The 19,050-nt window shown below is 45.9% G+C and overlaps 2 protein-coding genes and 1 long non-coding RNA gene across 3 annotated transcripts in view; 1 reads left to right on the top strand and 2 right to left on the bottom strand.

Annotated features, from left to right (window-relative positions):
- Positions 1–3,574, top strand: part of CIZ1 (CDKN1A interacting zinc finger protein 1) — a 31,329-nt gene extending 27,755 nt beyond the window's left edge. Inside the window, exons 14-15 of the mRNA XM_083721765.1 lie at positions 1,040–1,161; positions 2,888–3,574. Coding sequence (XP_083577891.1) covers positions 1,040–1,161; positions 2,888–3,166 — 401 coding nt within the window. The 3' untranslated portion in view covers positions 3,167–3,574. The remainder of the gene's footprint in view (positions 1–1,039; positions 1,162–2,887) is intronic.
- The window catches only part of LOC310836565, a 108,988-nt gene that overhangs the window by 15,359 nt on the left and 74,579 nt on the right, over positions 1–19,050 (bottom strand). The gene's annotated exons all lie outside the window — the stretch shown is intronic.
- Positions 7,987–13,869, bottom strand: BBLN (bublin coiled coil protein). The gene is made up of 3 exons (XM_083721916.1): positions 13,707–13,869; positions 9,811–10,385; positions 7,987–9,549 (listed from the first exon to the last, which is right to left on the bottom strand). The coding sequence occupies exons 1-2, from the start codon at positions 13,801–13,803 to the stop codon at positions 10,192–10,194; spliced, it is 291 nt and encodes a 96-aa protein (XP_083578042.1). The 5' UTR covers positions 13,804–13,869; the 3' UTR covers positions 7,987–9,549; positions 9,811–10,191.

Here is a 19,050-nt window from a genome sequence, read left to right as displayed (position 1 = left end):
GGTTATCCATTCATTATCTTTCTTTCTGTGTATTCGTGTGTGGGTTGGTTTTTTTGTGTGTGTGTGTGTGCGCACACCCACCCACCCACTTTGCACTTTTCCATTTGATCCAGCTGCTAGAAAGAGCTGCCTGATTATCAGCTGTGCAACTGGACTATAGTGAGCAGAAAGCGCTCTATTAAAAAAAATGCTTTCCTTGTTTAACAAGAGCAACATTGCCTTTTAAAATATTAAATAAAAGAAGGCTGGAAGAAATTTAAAGACTATCTACACAGAAACATTGTAAAATTAAGGAATGTTAGAAGGATGCTGGAATGAAGTTATGTGGTTTTAGAAGTAATGTTATAAAGGTGTAGGTAAAAATGGGTTGTCAACAGGTGAGAATGTAAAGGTACAATATATTAAGATAAATGACTAAGATAAAAACAAAGATGGAAAGGATTTGCTGAATTAACTAATTGAACTAGAATACAAAAAAAGGGAGGCATGAGGAGGTCAAGGAAACAAGTAAATGAAAGATAAGTTATGGAAAAATTGATTTGTTTTTAAATGTTTTTATTTTTCAGTTTTTTGTATTTTTTTGTTTTATTATCTTTTTCTTATTTTTGTAACTTTTTGAAATTTTAATAAATATTACTCTTTTTTAAAAAAATATTAAATAAATAAATCCCCCTACCCATTTTCACATATGCTGTAAGCCCTCGACTTAAACAGGGATTACATTTGGGGGACTGCGCTTAAAGCCAAAATCACGCATAGTCAAAACGCATTGGGTGCAATGCCAGGTGGGATTGCCAAAGTCCTTTTTCTCAGACACCCAGCCCCTTTTCTGCCTCTTAATTTTATTTATTTATTTATTATGTTTTTGCTAAGCACATAAAGCTGAATGTGCACAAGTTAAATGCATGTAAGTTGTGGGCTTCCTGTGTTTATGTATCACACGATGCTTTATAAGGTGGAGGAGAGGGAGGTTTTATTAATTCATTTTGGTTCTGTTCAGTGTGATCTGTGACTTCCCTTCCCCTCCCTCATTTCACAGGCCTGGATTTTCTGGTCCCTGTGGTAGGCTTCCTCTGCCGGCTGTGCCACAAATTCTGCCATAGCGACTCTGCTGCCCAACTTGCCCACTGCAAATCCCTGATGCATTTTGAGAATCTCCAGGTGAGACCCTCTTCTGCCATGTCTGTCTGCTCGCCCCCCCCCCCCATGGCTCCTCCTGTGCATCAACCTTTAGGCTCCAGGCTTCATAATTCCTTCCTATTACACCCCTGCTGTCTTCCCACCACAAGCCTTCCCTCCAATGCCTGCTCTGTGCTTCTAGATCAGTGTCTGTCCCACTGGCTGACAGTCCTGCTGTGTCATATTGTCCATTCCGTCTGCTTTTCCAAGAGGAACGGTCCTTCTCTTCATTAAGGATCCTGGCCAACTGCATGTGACCAAATGGTTTATAAGGGGTTGATTCCAGACTAAGTTCTCTATGAGACAAGTTAGTTGTGATTTAAGGTAAAGGTAAAGGGACCCCTGACCATTAGGTCCAGTCGTGGCCGACTCTGGGGTTGCGGCGCTCATCTCACTTTATTGGCCGAGGGAGCCGACGTGCAGCTTCTGGGTCATGTGGCCACCATGACTATGCCGCTTCTGGCGAACCAGAGCAGCACACGGAAACGCCGTTTACCTTCCCGCTGGAGCGGTACCTAGCTGGAGCTGGGACCAAGCAACAGGAGCTCACCCCGTCATGGGGATTTGAACCGCCAACCTTCTGATCAGCAAGTCCTAAGCTCTGTGGTTTAAGCCACAGCGCCACCCGCGTCCCAAGTTGTGATTTAGGTTACGCTGAAATCAATGATGTGGCAGCTGTAGCTTTTCCTGAAGAGCAGAGACTTTGCAGACAGCACTTGCTCATTTACTGCTTCTGGGATTGAGTGCTGTAATGCACAGACCATGGGGTTGCCCCCGAGGAACAATTCGGATTTCAGGTTAACTCAGTTCCCATTCTCTCTTCAGACTAGTCTGAGTGTCTCTGTGTTACATTGGACAGTGTCAGTAGCTGTCAAACTTGTTACGTGTGATACTACCCATTTGGCAGCAAATGTACAGTGGAGAACTGGTGCATATTTCATGCTAAAACCTGAAAAATTATGCAGCAAAAATGCACAACCAGTTCTGCAGTAAAAGGTAAAGGGACCCCTAACCTTTAGGTCCAGTCGTGGCTGACTCTGGAGTTGCGGCGCTCAACTCGCTTTACTGGCCGAGGGAGTCGGCGTACAGCTTCAGGGTCATGTGGCCAGCATGACTAAGCCGCTTCTGGCGAACCAGAGCAGCGCACGGAAACGCCATTTACCTTCCCGCCAGAGCGGTACCTATTTATCTACTTGCACTTTGTGCTTTCGAACTGCTAGGTTGGCAGGAGCAGGGACTGAGCAACGGGAGCTCACCCCGTAGCGGGGATTCAAACCGCCGACCTTCTGATCGGCAAGTCCTAGGCGCTGTGGTTTAACCCACAGCACCACCCACGTCCCAGTTCTGTAATACCTGCTATATAAATTTGGTCTTGCTTGTCACTAAGTCAAAGGGCCCTGAAGGACCCTGAAGTCTTGACTCCCCAACCACTGGAAATCTTACTCAGCACCACATCTCTTCTACACTCCCCACAGATTTATCTGAAGCCATGAGGACTAGCATGCATCTTAGGTAAAAATAAAGCACAGTGCTGGGTTGTGTTCCCCTGGGACTGCATCAGGGCCACTGGCTTTCAAGGGTAGAGACCCTCTTGAGGGAGGAGTTGCTCCCAGCTGCAGGTTTGCCCACCACATGTTTGTGGGGCGGCATCCTCACACTGGGGACCAGATTACCAGTAACCTTTAATTCCTTTTATTTTCAATTGCAGCGGTACAAAGCCACGAGACTCCAGCCTGCTACTGCATTTGTGGACAAATCCAATAATCCCCAGCAGGAGCTGAGCGGCCTGCAGACTCCGACTCCTCCTGCTCCTGCTGCTTCTCCTGCTCCTGCTCCTGCTCCTGCTGCTGCCGCCGCCATTGACAAGATGGATTGTAAAACAGAGGCTCCTAGTGTAGGAAAGCAAATCACGGTGTTAGTGGAAGCATGTCAGTCTTCAGGAGAAGAGGCTTCCGCTGCAGAGCAGAGTCACAATTTGAATAGATGATGTGTGTGGAGCGCTGCCCATCGTGGAGGAGGTGAAAGGGCCATCTCCCGGCTGCTAGCAATAGCTCCTTGGGGAGACAGGCCACTGCTGCTGTAGGGAAGGATCAGGACTTCCTGTGAAGGTGGAAGAGTTCCATGGTTGTAGGGAGGGTCTCGGCAGATGCTGGAGCAGGTGCATCTGCAAAAGGCTGAGGCCTGGGAAAGGAAGCGGACACCCTCTTTTCATCACAGCTGGTTGGCTAGGTAGAGGGCCAGATTAAGCTGCCTATTTCGTGGGGGGGAGCTTAATTCGTTTAATTTTTTTTTCTTTTGCTGGAAAAGCCTTATTCCTTTTCTGTCCCCCCCCACACACACCATCTTTCCCCCCTTGTCACCTCCTTTTAGAGAAATAAAAGTATGCTGTAGTTTTGTTGCTGCTTTTGTTCTGAAGGATTTAAGGGTGGGGTGAATCCAAGGCTTTGCATGTCTACTCGATAACAGGATTGCTGTTAGCATTTCTCTTCGTGGCAATTCTTGAACCCACTGGACCAGGAAAAGGACTCTGTAGAACAGCCTTTCTCAACCTTGGGGCTCCAGCTCTTATTGGACTACAACTCCAGCCATCCTTGGCTCACTTAGGGATGGCGGGAGTTCTGACCCAAGGTTGAGAAAGGCTGGTGTAGAGAATTTAAAGTCATTTAAAGCATCCAGCATATGATCTTCCACCTCAACTTCCTGCTTTTTAATAGAGCCACTAAAATATTTTGCATTTTTTTGCAAATACAGTGTGGGGGGAAGCTGGGTATTTGAGGAATATGTGGCCCTCCAAATGTTAATTGGATCCCAACACCCCAGATTATTGGCTGTTCAGACTGGGGCTGATGGGACTCCAGCTCTCAGTAGAACCTGGTGTGTCACACGCTCCCTTTCTCCAATCTCAGATGTAACTGACATTTGCATTTTAAGCCTATGTTCATAGAAGCAACTTGAGATATCTCAGATTGTGAGTTCAAGCTCTACATTGGGCAAAAGATTCCTGCATTGCAGGGGGTTGGACTAGATGACCCTCATGGTCACCTTCCAACTCTACGGTTTTATGTAATTTTTTAGCATTACATTGAAATGGGGCTGGATTAGAATAGATCCCACTGAAACAGAACACCCACAGAGACTTTTTCCATAATCACTCTTGATTTATTAAAAGTTGCATCTTTAGAAACGTTGGAGGTTATTCAGAGTAAAATTGGTCTTTGAGCTCTTATCGTGAGATTATAGTGATAATTAGACATTTCACAGGCTTGAAAGGGTGACACAGAGTTAGAACTTCATAGCAACAAACTGACATCAATCCCAAGTGCAATGACTGAAGAGTCCAATCCCATTGTGATCTGGAAACATTGCTAATGCCATGGATCTCCCATCGGTTGTTGGACCTCAACTCCCATCATGCCTGACCACTGGTCCTGCTCACTGGGAATAATGGGAGTTGTGGTCCAACAACAGCTGGAGACTCAAGTTAGAAAAATACTGGTCATCTACAAGTACTGGCTTCTTTCTAGAGCAAGGATGAGGAATCCCCGGCCCTCCAGTTGTTGCTACACTATAATCCCCATCATTCCTGGCTGGGGCTGATGGGAGTTAAAGAGTCCAAGAGTAGCTGGAGAGGGCTTCATGTTCCTCATATTTCTTCTCTTGAGCCATAACCAGGAATTACTAGAGAAAAGTGGGCAATGCTTTTACACAAATCACTAAATCAGGAGTGTGCCACCCAAGTTTGGGGGGGGGGGGCAGTGAAAGACAAACAACAAACGGAGGCCAGATGCAACATACTCCATACTTAACTCACATTTATCTTTTCTTAGAAATAGTAAACCTAACCATTTTGGTAAACACTGGATTCGCTTAGTACAAACATGTCAACACCATGATTCAGCTGAGAAAGACTGGTCCTAAATACTCTTACTGCAGAGTACACCCTGTTGCAGAAGGTATCTGTGGGCCATAGCCCAAGTTCTGGAGGACCGCTTGGTTTCTTCTAGGATTATTGCAAAGAATACCGGGTGTTTTGGGCTGCAGGGGTGCCCATCGCCAAGCAGGAGTGATGACCCAGCAAGGGGAAAACAGTTGTTCCTGGCTCCCCATGCAGCCATGCTGGATGACTAGACAAAACATCTAAACAGTTTCAGCAAATTTCTGCAGCAACTGGATGGGACTTTATAGCAGGGCTGGGTAGTCATTCACAGCAGCCTTATTGACCACCTTCTGGCCTGTACTACCTGTAGATGTTGGATTCTTCAATGGGGTTCCCAGCTTGGGGGATCTCTCTGGGCTTTCCTGATTGCCTCCCAAGTAATCTGAGGACCAGCCTGAGCTTGGTGGCAGAGGTTTCTCCTCAGGATTTAGGGAAGGCAGGCTGTAGATCCACAAGGGAAGGACCAGAACGTGGATCCATCTCCTTTTCAGAGCTGCAGAGGTCTGTGGCCATGACACTAGCTTGGGTGGACCTTGGTTGAAGTAGCATGTTAGTACTACAAATAAGAAATTTCGTAACAGGATAGATAAAGAGGATCATTTAATTATTGTTTAATTTGATAGTTAAGTAGTACAAGGAGTACACAGGTTAATATTAAATAATAGAAATAAAGGACCATGAGCCATGCTGTTAAATTCTAAATTGGATCAGTTGCTTTAGCATTGTGATGGGGAACCTGCAGTCTGGCAGATGTTGCTGGACTCTTTTTTCCTGGGCACACTTCTTGCCGGCTGAGGCTAATGGGAGCTGTCCAAAACATCTAGATGGATATCAAATTGGGGAAGGCTGCTATATAGCAAGATTTCATAAAGACATTTCATAAAGATAGATGAAAAAGGAAAGCATGCCAAATATATACACTGTCTGCCAAAAAGATACAAAGCCTAGATGTAAGAACAAAATGGCAGTATGAATAATATACACTGTTGAGTTGCAAATTTAGCTTAGTTTAATTGGACATGAGTGGCGCTGTGGGTTAAACCACAGAGCCTAGGGCTTGCCGATCAGAAGGTCAGTGGTTCGAATCCTCGCTACAGGGTGAGCTCCTGTTGCTCAGTCCCTGCTCCTGCCAACCTAGCAGTTCAAAAGCACGTCAGGTGCAAGCAGATCAATAGGTACTGCTCTGGTGGGAAGGTAAACGGCGTTTCCGTGTGCTGCTCTGGTCCGCCAGAAGCGGCCACATGACCCGGAAGCTGTACACCAGCTCTCTCAGCCAATAAAGCGAGATGAGCGCTGCAACCCCAGAGTCAGTCACAACTGGACCTAACGGTCAGGGGTCCCTTTACCTTTATCTTTTAATGGTCACATTTGCACCATTGCTTAGGGGAAAACATGGAAAAAGTAATCAATAGGAAACTTAATTTAAAAAGAACAATGACTGAAACCAACCATACCCACAGCTTTATCACCAAGCTGTGGTGTGTCTTAATTTTAAATCAATCTGTATATTCAGTGATGTCAAGGGTCAGCAAGCAGCACTGAAAAATGTATAGACGCAACTGATGACGCGTGCGGGCACTAGTAGAAAAAAGGTCAACCAGAGTCATCTCTACCACTACCCTATAACTGAATTCAGTGGGACTTGCTTTGTGGGACTTAGCTGTGCGCGCGCACACACACACACACACATATATATATATACAGATGAAGAAGAGTTGCATGGCCTGTTTTGAATCTGTGTGGGGCAGGGCCTGAGCTCAATGTTGCAACGTGTATTTTATTCAGAAGGTCCCAGCTCAGTCTCTAGGATCTCCAGATATGCCTGGAAAAAATTATCTCCCTGAAACCCTGGAGAGCTGTGACACAGTGCAAGGCAACCTCCCATGTTTTGCATTTTGGGAAAACCATGCGTTCTTAATATGTCACATTCCTAAATAAGCAAGTGTTGCCACAGGGCACCTCAGTGAGGCTGAGCCCCTGGGGTTGTCTCCAGTGTTTGCTGTTAACTCAGAGTAGACCCACTGAAAGTGATAGCTATGACTTCCCTAGCAACATACATTTCAATGGGTCTGCTCTGAGTAGAACTTACTTGGACACAACCATTAAGTTGTTTGTGTTGGTCTCACCCTGCAAAGCACAGGCCCAGGAGATTCCCTCCCACCCACCGTCTAAATCTGAACAGAGTCTTGCTTTATATTACAATATTGACTAAAGCCTGTTCACGCCAAGCCAGACTCCTCAATCCTGATCCCTTGTTCAAAATGCAGCAAGACGCTATCTCCCACCCCAGGCCAAAAAAATGGTCTTATATTCAATCTTTTGGTTGCAACAACTTGACAGCTCAATTTGTATTCCATGTTAAATGGCAGGGCTCCCATTTGTAACACCACAATTTTTAAATACTTAATAACTGTGTGGTGTTCTATTAATATTCTCTGGACTGCATTTAGACCCAACCATCACTTGTGGGCTTGTGGTTGGGTGTTTTGAGTCATGAGGATAAACCACATGGCAGTGACCCTTTTTCATAAAAGGGAACCAAACACTCCTTTTTGCCTCTGGCCAACTTATTTTGCGAGGGAAAGGAATGACCCTGCCTATCTCATGGCTGATTTTATTGCTGAACAAGCTATGTTTCCTTTCTTGGTCAAAACAAAATAAAATGCAGTCATACCTCGGATTATTGACACTTCAGGTGGCACGTTTTCGGGATACAGACGTGCCGAAACCTGGAAGTACTGGAACGGGTTACTTCCGGGTTTTGTCACTCAAGCAGATATCTTTTGGTACACGAAAGCTCATACCAATAACTAACTTAGTTGGTCTCTAAGGTGCTACTGGAAGGCATTTTTTATTTTATTATTTTATTATTTATTTTATTTTGTTTTGACTACGGCAGACCAACACAGCTACCTACCTGTAACTACTGCTTTCTTGATAAATGGATGAGATGAGACAAGGAAGGAGCTGCCCTTTACAGCTCAATATCAAGAGCTGTTCTCGCCCACCCCCCTTAATATAAACGTTTGCTTCAAAGTAAAAGGAAAATAGGATTTTAAATCAGAAGCACTGCCCATCATGGCAAACCAGATACAACTCCACAATGTGCACATCAACATTGTAAACTTTGGCTGCTTTTAAACCTGTTTATTGCCATCCCTTTGGCAAAGGAATTCTGGGTAATCTGGTATGGGTGCCAGTCACTCACTGCAGTCTATAATGAAATGAAGCAGGTTACTGAATTTAGAATTCTGCACATCCAGCGATTGCTATACCAAAGAACTAATGCCAGGAAATAAGCCTTGTAATGATGAGCATGTTTGCCAATGCAATTGCCATCCCGGAAAGCTCATCAACTACTATTCCCTCCTAATTTAAAGGTGTTTATAAGAGACAGAGGTCTAATAACCAGGGCCGTCTTACCCATTAGGGTTAGTGGTGCCCTGCGCCACGGCGCCCACCCATCGGGATGCCCAGCAGGGGGAGTCCGGGACCGATCAGGAACAGCTGCGATGGCATGCTGGGCAGCGGCGGTGACAACAGCAGCTCTTCCTACAGCCAGCTATGTTCTCTTGCTTCCTGCTTAGGAGAGAAGGCAGCGATGTGCAGAGCTGTGCGGCGCCCTTCTCCCTCCTGCCCGCCCCGCAGCAGTAGCAGGGAGGATGGGGATGGGCACCAAGAATGTTGCCCCCCCCCCCCGTCCCTTCCATTGAGGAAAAAGGTGGAGGAGGGATTCATTCAGATTTCGGGTGGGAGGGGAAAGCTATGGTGGGTGCACTACCATTAGGACTCAGTTCGGAGGTGAGCATGGACTCGAGAGCGTGCTCTCTGTGCAGTTGGTTAAAAACAAACACCAACAAAAAGTCATTTAAAGATGGGAGCGGGTTTTAAGGGCCTATTAGATTCAGCAGGGCTTACTCTCTGGTAAGTGCAGTTAGTTTTGGATCCTTTTTAGGTTCAGGATGTCACTGCTTTACACCCACACCCACCCACCCAATATTTGAAAACGTCATCTTTGTACTTAAACACAAAATGGCCGGGGACTTCATTCTCTGTGATTTTATCAATTTATTTAAAGAACAACAAACTGGTGATTGCTTTAACTTTTTGATATGTGTTGATTTGAATCATGAGGACGAATTAGAAGAACTGCTGAGTCTTGAATGAGTCTTGCTTTCACTAGATTTTCTTCTGCCTTTTATTTTGTTCTAAGGGCTTATTAGAGATAATGTGTAAGCGTGGTGACAGCTCCCTAAAAAAAAAGATCAACAAGTCTGGAGTCCCTCCCCCTTAAAAAAGGTCAACAAATCTGGGAAATGGGGGGGTAGGGCTGCTGGAGGGATCTTTGCACCAAAGCGCTGGATATGCTTAAGACGGCCCTGACAATTTCTGTCAAAACTAAGGAGACTTGTTTCATGTATCTCATAATGGAACTACAGTGGTGCCTCACAAGACGAAATTAATCCGTTCCGTGAGTCTCTTCGTCTTGCGGTTTTTTCGTCTTGCGAAGCAAGCCCATTAGCGGATTAGCGGCTATTAATGGCTTAGCGGCTTTAAGAAAAAGGAAACAAACTCACAAGAACTCGCAAGACGTTGCGTCTTGCGAAGCAAGCCCATAGGGAAATTTGTCTTGCAGAACGACGCAAAAAACAGAAAACTCTTTCATCTTGCGCGTTTTTCGTCTTGCGAGGTACCACTGTACATCTAGCCAGACAGAACTAGGGGCTAGCAACCTTGGGAATCAGATTTTCCTCAAGAGCCTTCCAATTCTTGACATGGTAAATTCATCCAGAAAGGACACGGCTCAACGTAATTCCTGACGTGTAGACCTATCCAGTTCTGGCCCTCTACCCTTCACAAACAAGCAGACCCTGTTTCCTTGAGAGCTTAACAACATAAGCAGCCATAACCACAACTCCGGAGGAGAGGAGAGCAGGTAGGAGATATTTAAAACAAACACACGAACCAAAAGCACCTTTTCTACTCAAACTAACCCCATGGTGAAGGGGAGGTCCCACTGGAAGCAGCAACCATGTGCCTACACCTCCTTTTATCCCACATAAAGTTGGTGGACATTAAGTGTCTGGCTCAGGTCTCTGCGTGTCGTTCTCCCCATCCTCGCCTTCGCTCAGCTGCTGCAACTCCAGGCGTGTCTGACGGTTGCATTCCAACAGCTCCTTCAAGCGGGCGTGCAGGTGGTCGTTCTTCTCCTCCAGGTGATCCAAACAAGAGTTGATCTGGTCCAGCATAGAATTTATAGCTGCATATTCTGGTTGGGGAAAGCAGAGAGAGAGGGAGTAAGATGACCTGAGTACAAAAATCGGAGCTTTTGTTCTAGCATTAATTGACAGTGCAAAATTAAGTCAGTAGCCAGTGGCACCTACAAACAGAACAAGACCTGGGTTCAAGGTCCGTATCAACCAGACAGCTGCTAATTCAGGGGCAGGGAAGCCAGTTCCCTCTTAATTCTGTGGACTACAACATCATTTCTGCGGGACTTGACATCTTTCCGCAGGGCCTGCAAGACAGAGCTGTTCCACCTGGCCTTTGGTTTGGACTCAGTCTGACCCTTATGTTTCCCTCCCCTTATGGTTTTGACTTTTAAAATGAGGCTGCATTTTAAATTGCATTTTAACCTGTATTTTAAATTGTTTAGAAGGTCGGCGGTTCGAATCCCCGCAACGGGGTGAGCTCCCGTTGCTTGGTCCCTGCTCCTGCCCACCTAGCAGTTCAAAAGCACGTCAAAGTGCAAGTAGATAAATAGGTACCACTCCGGCGGGAAGGTAAACGGTGTTTCTGTAGGCTGCTCTGGTTCGCCAGAAGCGGCTTAGTCATGCTGGCCACATGACCTGGAAGCTGTACGCCGGCTCCCTCGGCCAATAAAGCGAGATGAGCGCCACAACCCCAGAGTCGGCCACAACTGGACCTAATGATCAGGGCTCCCTTTAACTTTACCTTACTGAAATTTAATTGTTATTAGCCACCCTGAGCCCGGCTCTGGCCGGGGAGGGTGGGGTGGGGTATAAATAAAATTTATCATCATCATCATCATCATCATCATCATCCCAATCGGAGTCCAATACTTTGGAGGCCACAGAATCCACTTGAAGCAGGTTGTCAGGCAGGCAGGCACAGAAAGACTCAACCATGGGATTTAACTGAATAGATCAAATCAACAAAAATGTACACATGGGAGAAAAACAGTTTTAAACTACCATACTTGCAGCAAACTGCAGCTGTACTTGTATGGAAAATTATTCTAAAGTGTTTAAATCTGCCCTGTTACCAGGCAGAGACTTTAAAGAAAAAAAAATGATTTAAATAATTTAAATCAATCAAACTGCCTCTGGGGACTTCAGCTCTAAGAGCCACAGCCAATGGTAAATGGGTACAGGATTGTAACCAGAGTTAGACTTGTCCTCCAAACATGCACACATTTGCTGCGCTAAGAGTGAGAACAGTCAAGCTAAGACTTTCCCCTGACGTTATATCTTTCCATCTGAAGGGATTTGGTAGAGTTGCATGAAGTAAACCCTTCAACAATAGGAGTCCCCAACCCAGTCAGTCTGAAGATCCACTGCCCAGAAACAGTTTGACCAGACTATTATTATTTATTCTTTAAACTTCATATGAGCATCACAGGACAGTTTACAATATAAAAACACAGAAATACATATCCTGGTAGCAAACAAAAACAATACCACCATCCGTAGTCCATAGATTGTTTAGCCACAGGCCTGGTAGAAGAGGTATGTTTTCACCTGGTGCCTAAAGGTATGCAATGAAGGCTCCAGGTGAGCCTCCCTGGAAAGAGCATCCCACAAATGGGAGCCACTGCAGAGAAGGCCCTGTTCTCATGTTGCCACCCTCTGGACCTCTTGCGGAGGAAGCACACAAAGAAGGGCCTCAGAGGATGATTGCAGGGTCTGAGACTGTTTATACGAGGAGAGGCAGTCCTGGAGGTATTGTGGTCCTGAGCTATTTAAGGCTTCATAGGTCAAAACCAGCACTTTGAATTGGACCTGGAAACCAAGTGACAGCTAGTTCAGTTGGGCCAGGATCAGTGTAATATCTCCAACCGTCTCGCCCCTTGAGCAATGTCGCTGTTGAATTCTGCACCAGATTTCTGAAGTTTCTGAACTGTCTTCAGAGGTGGCCCCACAGAGGCAGCCCCAGGTATAGCGCTGACCTAGAAGTTACCAGAGCACGGACAACAGAAGTTAGGCTATCCTTGTTCAGATAGGGGAGCAGCTGGGTCACCAGCCAAAGCTGATGGAAGGCACTCTGATTCACTAAATCGAATAACGAAGCCTAGAAATCAGTAAGAATGGTTCCAGATTTGTTAATAATAATAATAATAATAATAATAATAATAATAATAATAATAATAATTTATTTATACCCCGCCCATCTGGCTGGGTTTCCCCAACCACTCTGGGTGGCTTTCAACGGAATATTAAAATACAATAGTTTATTAAACATTAAAAGCTTCCCTAAACAGGGCTCCTTCAGATGTCTTCTAAAAGTCTGCTACTTGTTGTTCTCTTTGGCATCTGGTGGGAGGGCGTTCCACAGGGTGGGTGCCACTGCCGAGAAGCCCTCTGCCTGGTTCCCTGTAATTTGGCTTCTCACAGTCAGGGAACTGCCAGAAGGCCCTCAGCACTGGACCTCAGTGTCCGGGCGGAATGATTGGGGTGGAGACGCTCCTCCAGGTATACTGGAACGAGGCTGTTTAGGGCTTTAAAGGTCAGCACCAACACTTTGAATTGTGCTCGGAAACGTACTGGGAGCCTGTACATAGTAGTTTTCTACAGGAAGGGATTATTGTTATTTAATATTGAAGAAAGCTAGACTATGGGGGGCCTGTACTTGTAACGAGGCACAGTTCCTACAGGTTACTCAGCGAGGTTCAAACCTGCTTTACTCCTAATGCAGCAATCCTATACGCGCTCTGTAAAGGTAAAGGGACCCCTAACCATTACATCGCGTCGTGGCTGACTCTGGGGTTGCCGCGCTCATCTCGCTTTATTGGCTGAGGGAGCCGGCGTACAGCTTCTGAGTCATGTGGCCAGCAGGACTAAGCCGCTTCTGGCGAACCAGAGCAGCGCACGGAAACGCCGTTTACCGAACCGCTGACCTTCTGTCTGGCAAGTCCTAGGCTCTGTGGTTTAACCCACAGCGCCACCCGCGTCCCTTAATACGTGCTCTGTACCAGGGGCCAAATGCAGTCTCTCTGCCTGACCATCAGGACCCTCCCCGGACCGCACCCCTCGAGAAGCCCGCTTCACCCGCTCCTTGAGCATTTCTTCCTTGGTCGCAACGTGCCCTTGAACTCTGACGACGACTCTTGCTCGCCTGAGTAAGAGAAGAGCGCGTGAAAACCAGCCTGATGCTGCACAAAGCTAGAACTGACGTTTGCGAGGGCCGAAAGGTTTGATCTCAGGTAAGTGCATCCCGCACCGATATGAATGAAGGCTTAAAAACTGCGCTGTCAAACCCAGCCAGCGATCTAAAGGATGGAGGGCTGTGTTGAAAAGGGGACATCGCGGGAGGGGGGCCCTGCTGCTTTTGGAAGGCTTATCTGTGTTACCTGCCTCCCCGAAGCCATTGTGGTCCTCGCCGTCCTCCCGCTCCTCTTCCTCGCCCCTCCCCAGGCTCAGGTGCGGCTCTCCATTGGGGCCTGACATTGCTGCCCAGGCGAGCACGGAAATCGCCTCCCAGGTTTACAAAGCGGGTGGGCGTGTAAGGGGTTAAGCCCCGCCCCTTACTTCCCGGATGGAACGCGGAGACGCTGTTGCAAAGGGGCGAGCCACGCCCCCTTTTCCCCACGCTCACTCCTTCCATTGAGCCCTCTAGCTAGGGCTTTTCAGCCTTGACGGAGCGGGAGAAAAGAAGAACCGAGCTGTCAAAAAGGAAGTAAACACCCCAAGTGTAAAAGTAAATAGTGTGTGTGGGATAGTACATATTTTAAGTGGCAAGCTTAATCCACTTGCAAATCTATACTGGATTTGAAACTGGTTTCACGTCCGTGCGTCCCCCACCAACAATTTAATTTTTATGGGGTTTCATTTTCAAAAATGCAAATGTTGCTGCACAGAAATACACATTTTTGTTTGCATATGCTCACAGCAACTTAAGGGAGCAACAACAATCCAAAGATAAGTTAACAGAAATTGAAAACTAAATACTGTACTGAATTTGCAGACAGTCATTGGAGAAAACGCAAGCAGTTGATTTGCAATGTGATATGTTGCATGCGGTATGATGCTAAACTGGAGAATACAGAAAAGCAATAGTTTAAAAACTGTCAGTATTTTGGATTTACATGTTTCACTTTCCATCTCTTCACTACTAGTTGTGCATACCTGAATTAAAACTAAAAAATAATAAGGAATGGAGGAGAAGAGAACGATGAGGGGGGAGAGGAGGTAAAATAATTTAGACATGACAGACTGTATTACGCACTGCAGGTACTGCTCTGCCACATGCTCCATCAGTTGTGTAATTGATAAAATCATACCAAACCACATAGAAATTGCTGTGTTTCTTTTGTCCTCTTGCAATTTTAAATTTTTGTGTCTGTTAGAAATTGGTTTCATTTATGGAATTCATTATAGAATTTTCATTTCGTTTATTCATTTGCGTCTGTTAGAAATTGGTTGTTTTTAATTGCATGAATTTTTATTTGCTGTTGTTGTCAGTGGCGTAGTGTGGGGGGGCGGCCGCACTGGGCGCAACATCTGGGGGTTAGGGTTAGGGGGTGCAAATCCACGGGTTAGGGGGCGCAATCCACAGGTTAGGGGGCACAAATTACTTGCCTTGCCCCGGGTGCTGACAACCCATGCTACGCCAATGGTTGTTGTTTGTATTTGTTAATTTTTCATACTGTCCTTCATCCGAGGATCACAGAGGTGTAGCCAGGCGGGACAGGGGGCACTGGGCGCCAGACTGTGGGGGGCGGCACTTATCACGGGGCCTACAGTGTGCCCAAGTCACGCATCTCTCCTGGGACTGATGTGGTGGTCAAAATGCTTGTGTCCACCTGCAGCCTCCCACTCTACAGCTGCGGGGGAGGTGGCAGTAAGTCTCCACACTGCGCCCTGCCCCAGCTTACCCCACGCAATGGGCAGTTCACTCTTCCCCTGGGCGCAGGGCACACACACCAACCACCCTGGGCACCTGAGGGCTAGCTACGCTGCTGCAAACAATGAAAACAATAACACACTTCTTCTCCAGTTTTAAAGACCATGGATTGTTTAATTAGCCAAAGGTCTGGGAGAAGGCTTAGCGCCTAAATATATGTAGAGAATGTGCCAGGCGACCCTCCCTGGAGAGTGTTATGTACTGAAGTTCTCACCCTGGGCCAGCAGGGGGATACTGTAGATAGTTTTCACTCAGGTCCACATATGCAGATAAGGAATTGAAAGTGACGTTCAGTGATTGGATAGTTACAGAAAATGGTTACTCTTGCGTTGTAGTGGAGCTCTATATAAGCAAGCTGGCTGAACCCTTCAGCTCAGTTCTGTTCTGGCCTGTGAATAAACAAGAGCTGTTTGAAGAATCGCTGTGTCATCTGATATGTTCACCCACAACTTAACACTGGCAACGAAGGTGGGATGGATGGATGCGGCCAGATGCGGCCACCCTCTGAATGAGGAGCCAACACAGAAAAGGCTCGTTCTAGTGTTGCCACCCTCAGGACCTCTCATAGGGGTCACACAAAGAAGGGTTTTCAATGATGCAGGGTTCAAGTTAGTTCATACACAGTGGAACCTCGTTTGTCAAACATAATCCGTTCCGGAAGACCGTTCGACTTCTGAAACATTCAGCAAATGAGGCGCAAAGGGCAGTCGGCAGAGTTAATGCAGAAAAAAAGGGGGGGAAAGCGCAGCAGAAGCTGATTGACTTTTGAGGCATGTTTGAAAATGGAAGCAATTACTCCCGGGTTTTGGCCATTCAGAAACCGAAACATTCGGCTTCCAAGATGCTCAAAAACTGAGGTACCACTGCATTGTATTTTTATGCAATATATTGTATATTGATTAAAACATTGGTTTTAATTATGATTGCACAACATGCAGTGGTAGCAACTCCTGAGAAGTAAAATTTCACTTAGTGAAAAGTTAAAGCAGATTAAAGGTGCTTTCAAGGTGTCACTATTGTGAGGTGGAGTTCAATCATCTGCTGGCAAATTTAGGTTGTATTTGTTTGTTTTGCTTATTCCATCTATATCCCACCTCTTCCTCCAAGGAGCTTGGGGTGGTGTCCATGGTTCTCCCCCTCCTTATTTAATTCCCACAACACTGTGAGGGTAGATTAGGCTGAGAGGTAGCAACACACCCAGTGAGCCTCATAGCCAAGGAGGGTGGGTGTGGAATTTGAACCCTAGTCTCTCAAATCCTAGTCTGGCACTCTAACCAAAATGTGGGGTATAAATAAATATATTAAAAATATTGATGTTAATTATGATAATAATACCACACTGGCATATATGCAGATCATTTTTTCTACATTTGGGGTTATTTTGGGTGGTTGGTTTTTTTGTTCTGTTTTTACATTTGGGATCATTTTACATTCATTTTTACTGTGAAGTCTCTTCAATATATTTTATGAGAAGCAATTCATAGATAGACTCCAATAAGCGAACATTCACTGTGTTGCACTGTGCTGCAGTACACTCATCACACTGCAGTGTTAAAGGAGATTATTAGTACTAGTAGGAAGCAATTTCTAGGGGGAGCTGCCAGCCTCGTTTCCTGCGCCTTGAACTGAAAAAATCTGATCACCCTAATTGCATCTGAATTGACAGATGCAAGCGAATAGGCGGTCCCTGCAAGCATTGCTGAATCAATTTGGCGCCCTCCTGATGTTGGACTCTAACTCCCATCAGCCTCAGCCAGCGTGCATGATGGGAGTTGTAGTCCTACGTCACCATGTAGGCTGCTCCTGGCGAGGAGGTTGATGACGGAGGGGAGGAAAGGTCAAAATCTGTGACTTTGACAAGCCACGCCCGTCTGCTTAAATTATATGGTTATGGAGAGGGTGGGCACCAGGCGAAGATTGGAAGGGCAAGAAACTGTCTTCATAATTGGAAGCTGCACCACAAAATGCATACAGATCCCCAAACTGGAGGCCTTTTTTGTGTATTTCTGAACTTCCTCCTTTTGCAAAGAGGGGGAGGTTTATTTTGTCATGCTGGATTGTGCTTGAATTTTTATAGCAGGTTGCATAAACGCTCTTGCAATGCATGGGATAAGAGTTATTCTCAGTATCATCATCATAACCAACCCACTCATACCCACCTTGGTTTTCTTTTTGAGTAAAGCATCCAGAAAGGTCCCTGCTCCTGCCAACCTAGCAGTTTGAAAGCACATCAAACCAGCAAGACTAAGTCCTCTATTCCCTTATATTCATAAACTCAATTTTAACTGCTTTCTATTCTTGCCGATCAGAAGGTCGGTGGTTCGAATCCCCGCGACGGGGTGAGCTCCTGTTGCTCAATCCCTGCTCCTGCCCACCTAGCAGTTTGAAAGCACATCAAAGTGCAAGTAGATAAATAGGTACCGCTCTGGCGGGAAGGTAAACGGCGTTTCCGTGCGCTGCTCTGGTTCGCCAGAAGCGGCTTAGTCATTCCAGGCCACATGACCCGGAAGCTGTCAGCCGGCTCCCTTGGTCAATAAAGCGAGATGAGCGCTGCAACCCCAGAGTCGGCCACGACTGGACCTAATGGTCAGGGGTCCCCTGGCAGGGACCGAGCAACGGGAGCTCATCCTGTCATGGGGATTCGAACCGCTGACCTTCTGATCAGCAAGTCCTAGGCTATGTGGTTTAACCCACATAGGAGGCGTGAAATAACCTTAAGCCCTACTAAGTGCAGTGAAAGAAACTGACCCCCCCAACACACACAAAGTGGGCGCTGCATCCCCGAGTGGAGGGCTCAGGGCCCGCGTGCCAGGCTGCAATCTCCCCTCCCCGCACACTTTCATGGGAACATGAAATTCGGTGCAACTTCCTTCCTGGTACCCCTACATTAGGGGCAACTAACCAGGACAGGCTCAAGTAAGAGTAATCCCCCTTAAAATGATTCTCACAGCCTGATTTGCCTCAGGATTGAAGACATTTTCCGGTGAAGACATTTTCAGTCGTGTTTTCTTCTCCCTTTTTTACCGCTTTTAAAAAATATTTGTTGCTGCCGAATGTCATTTTCTTTTTCTAAACTGTATAATCTATTGTTGGAGTGGCATACAAAGGATGAAAAAGTTAAATCTGTGGTGATAGATTGGGCAAGAGATGTGGGACATAACATAATGTTTCAAGACTGGGAAAGGTTGTGGAGGAAGGGGGGTCAAGTTCACTGCATGTACGGTGTTAAAGGAAAATATTATGAAAATGATGTATAGATGGTACTTAACTTCTGTAAAATTAGCAAAGATGTATCACAATAGTGATAATCTATGTTGGAAATGTAAAGAAAAAGAAGGAACCTTTTATCATATGTGGTGGACCTGCCCGAGTGAAAGACTTCTGGGAGAAGATTTATAATGAATTGAAAAAAATGTTGAAATATACATTTATTAAGAAACCAGAGGCCTTTCTTCTTGGAATAACAGGTCTGGAATTGCCCAAGAAAGATGTTAGATTGTTTTTGTATGCCACAACTGCTGCTAGGAGTTTATTGGCCAAGGATTGGAAAACACAAGAAGTGCCAACAGTGGAGGAATGGCAGATGAAGATGATGGACTTTTGGGAGCTAGCCGACCTGACTGGAAGAGTCCGCGACCAGAAGGAGGAGGAGCACCAGGAGGAATGGATGAAATTTAAAGACTATTTAGCTAAATATGCTAAGATAACTTAAATAGAAGCATTTAAATATGTGATGTTATAGAACAATATGTTTAAAGTTAAATATGAAAAGAAAGATGTTAATTGTGACT

This window comes from Podarcis gaigeae, assembly GCF_964106915.1.
Source record: "Podarcis gaigeae genome assembly, chromosome: Z".
Classification (NCBI taxonomy): Eukaryota; Metazoa; Chordata; class Lepidosauria; order Squamata; family Lacertidae; genus Podarcis; species Podarcis gaigeae.
Note: the sequence above shows the minus strand (reverse complement) of the source record. Positions and strands in the feature narration are given on the sequence as shown.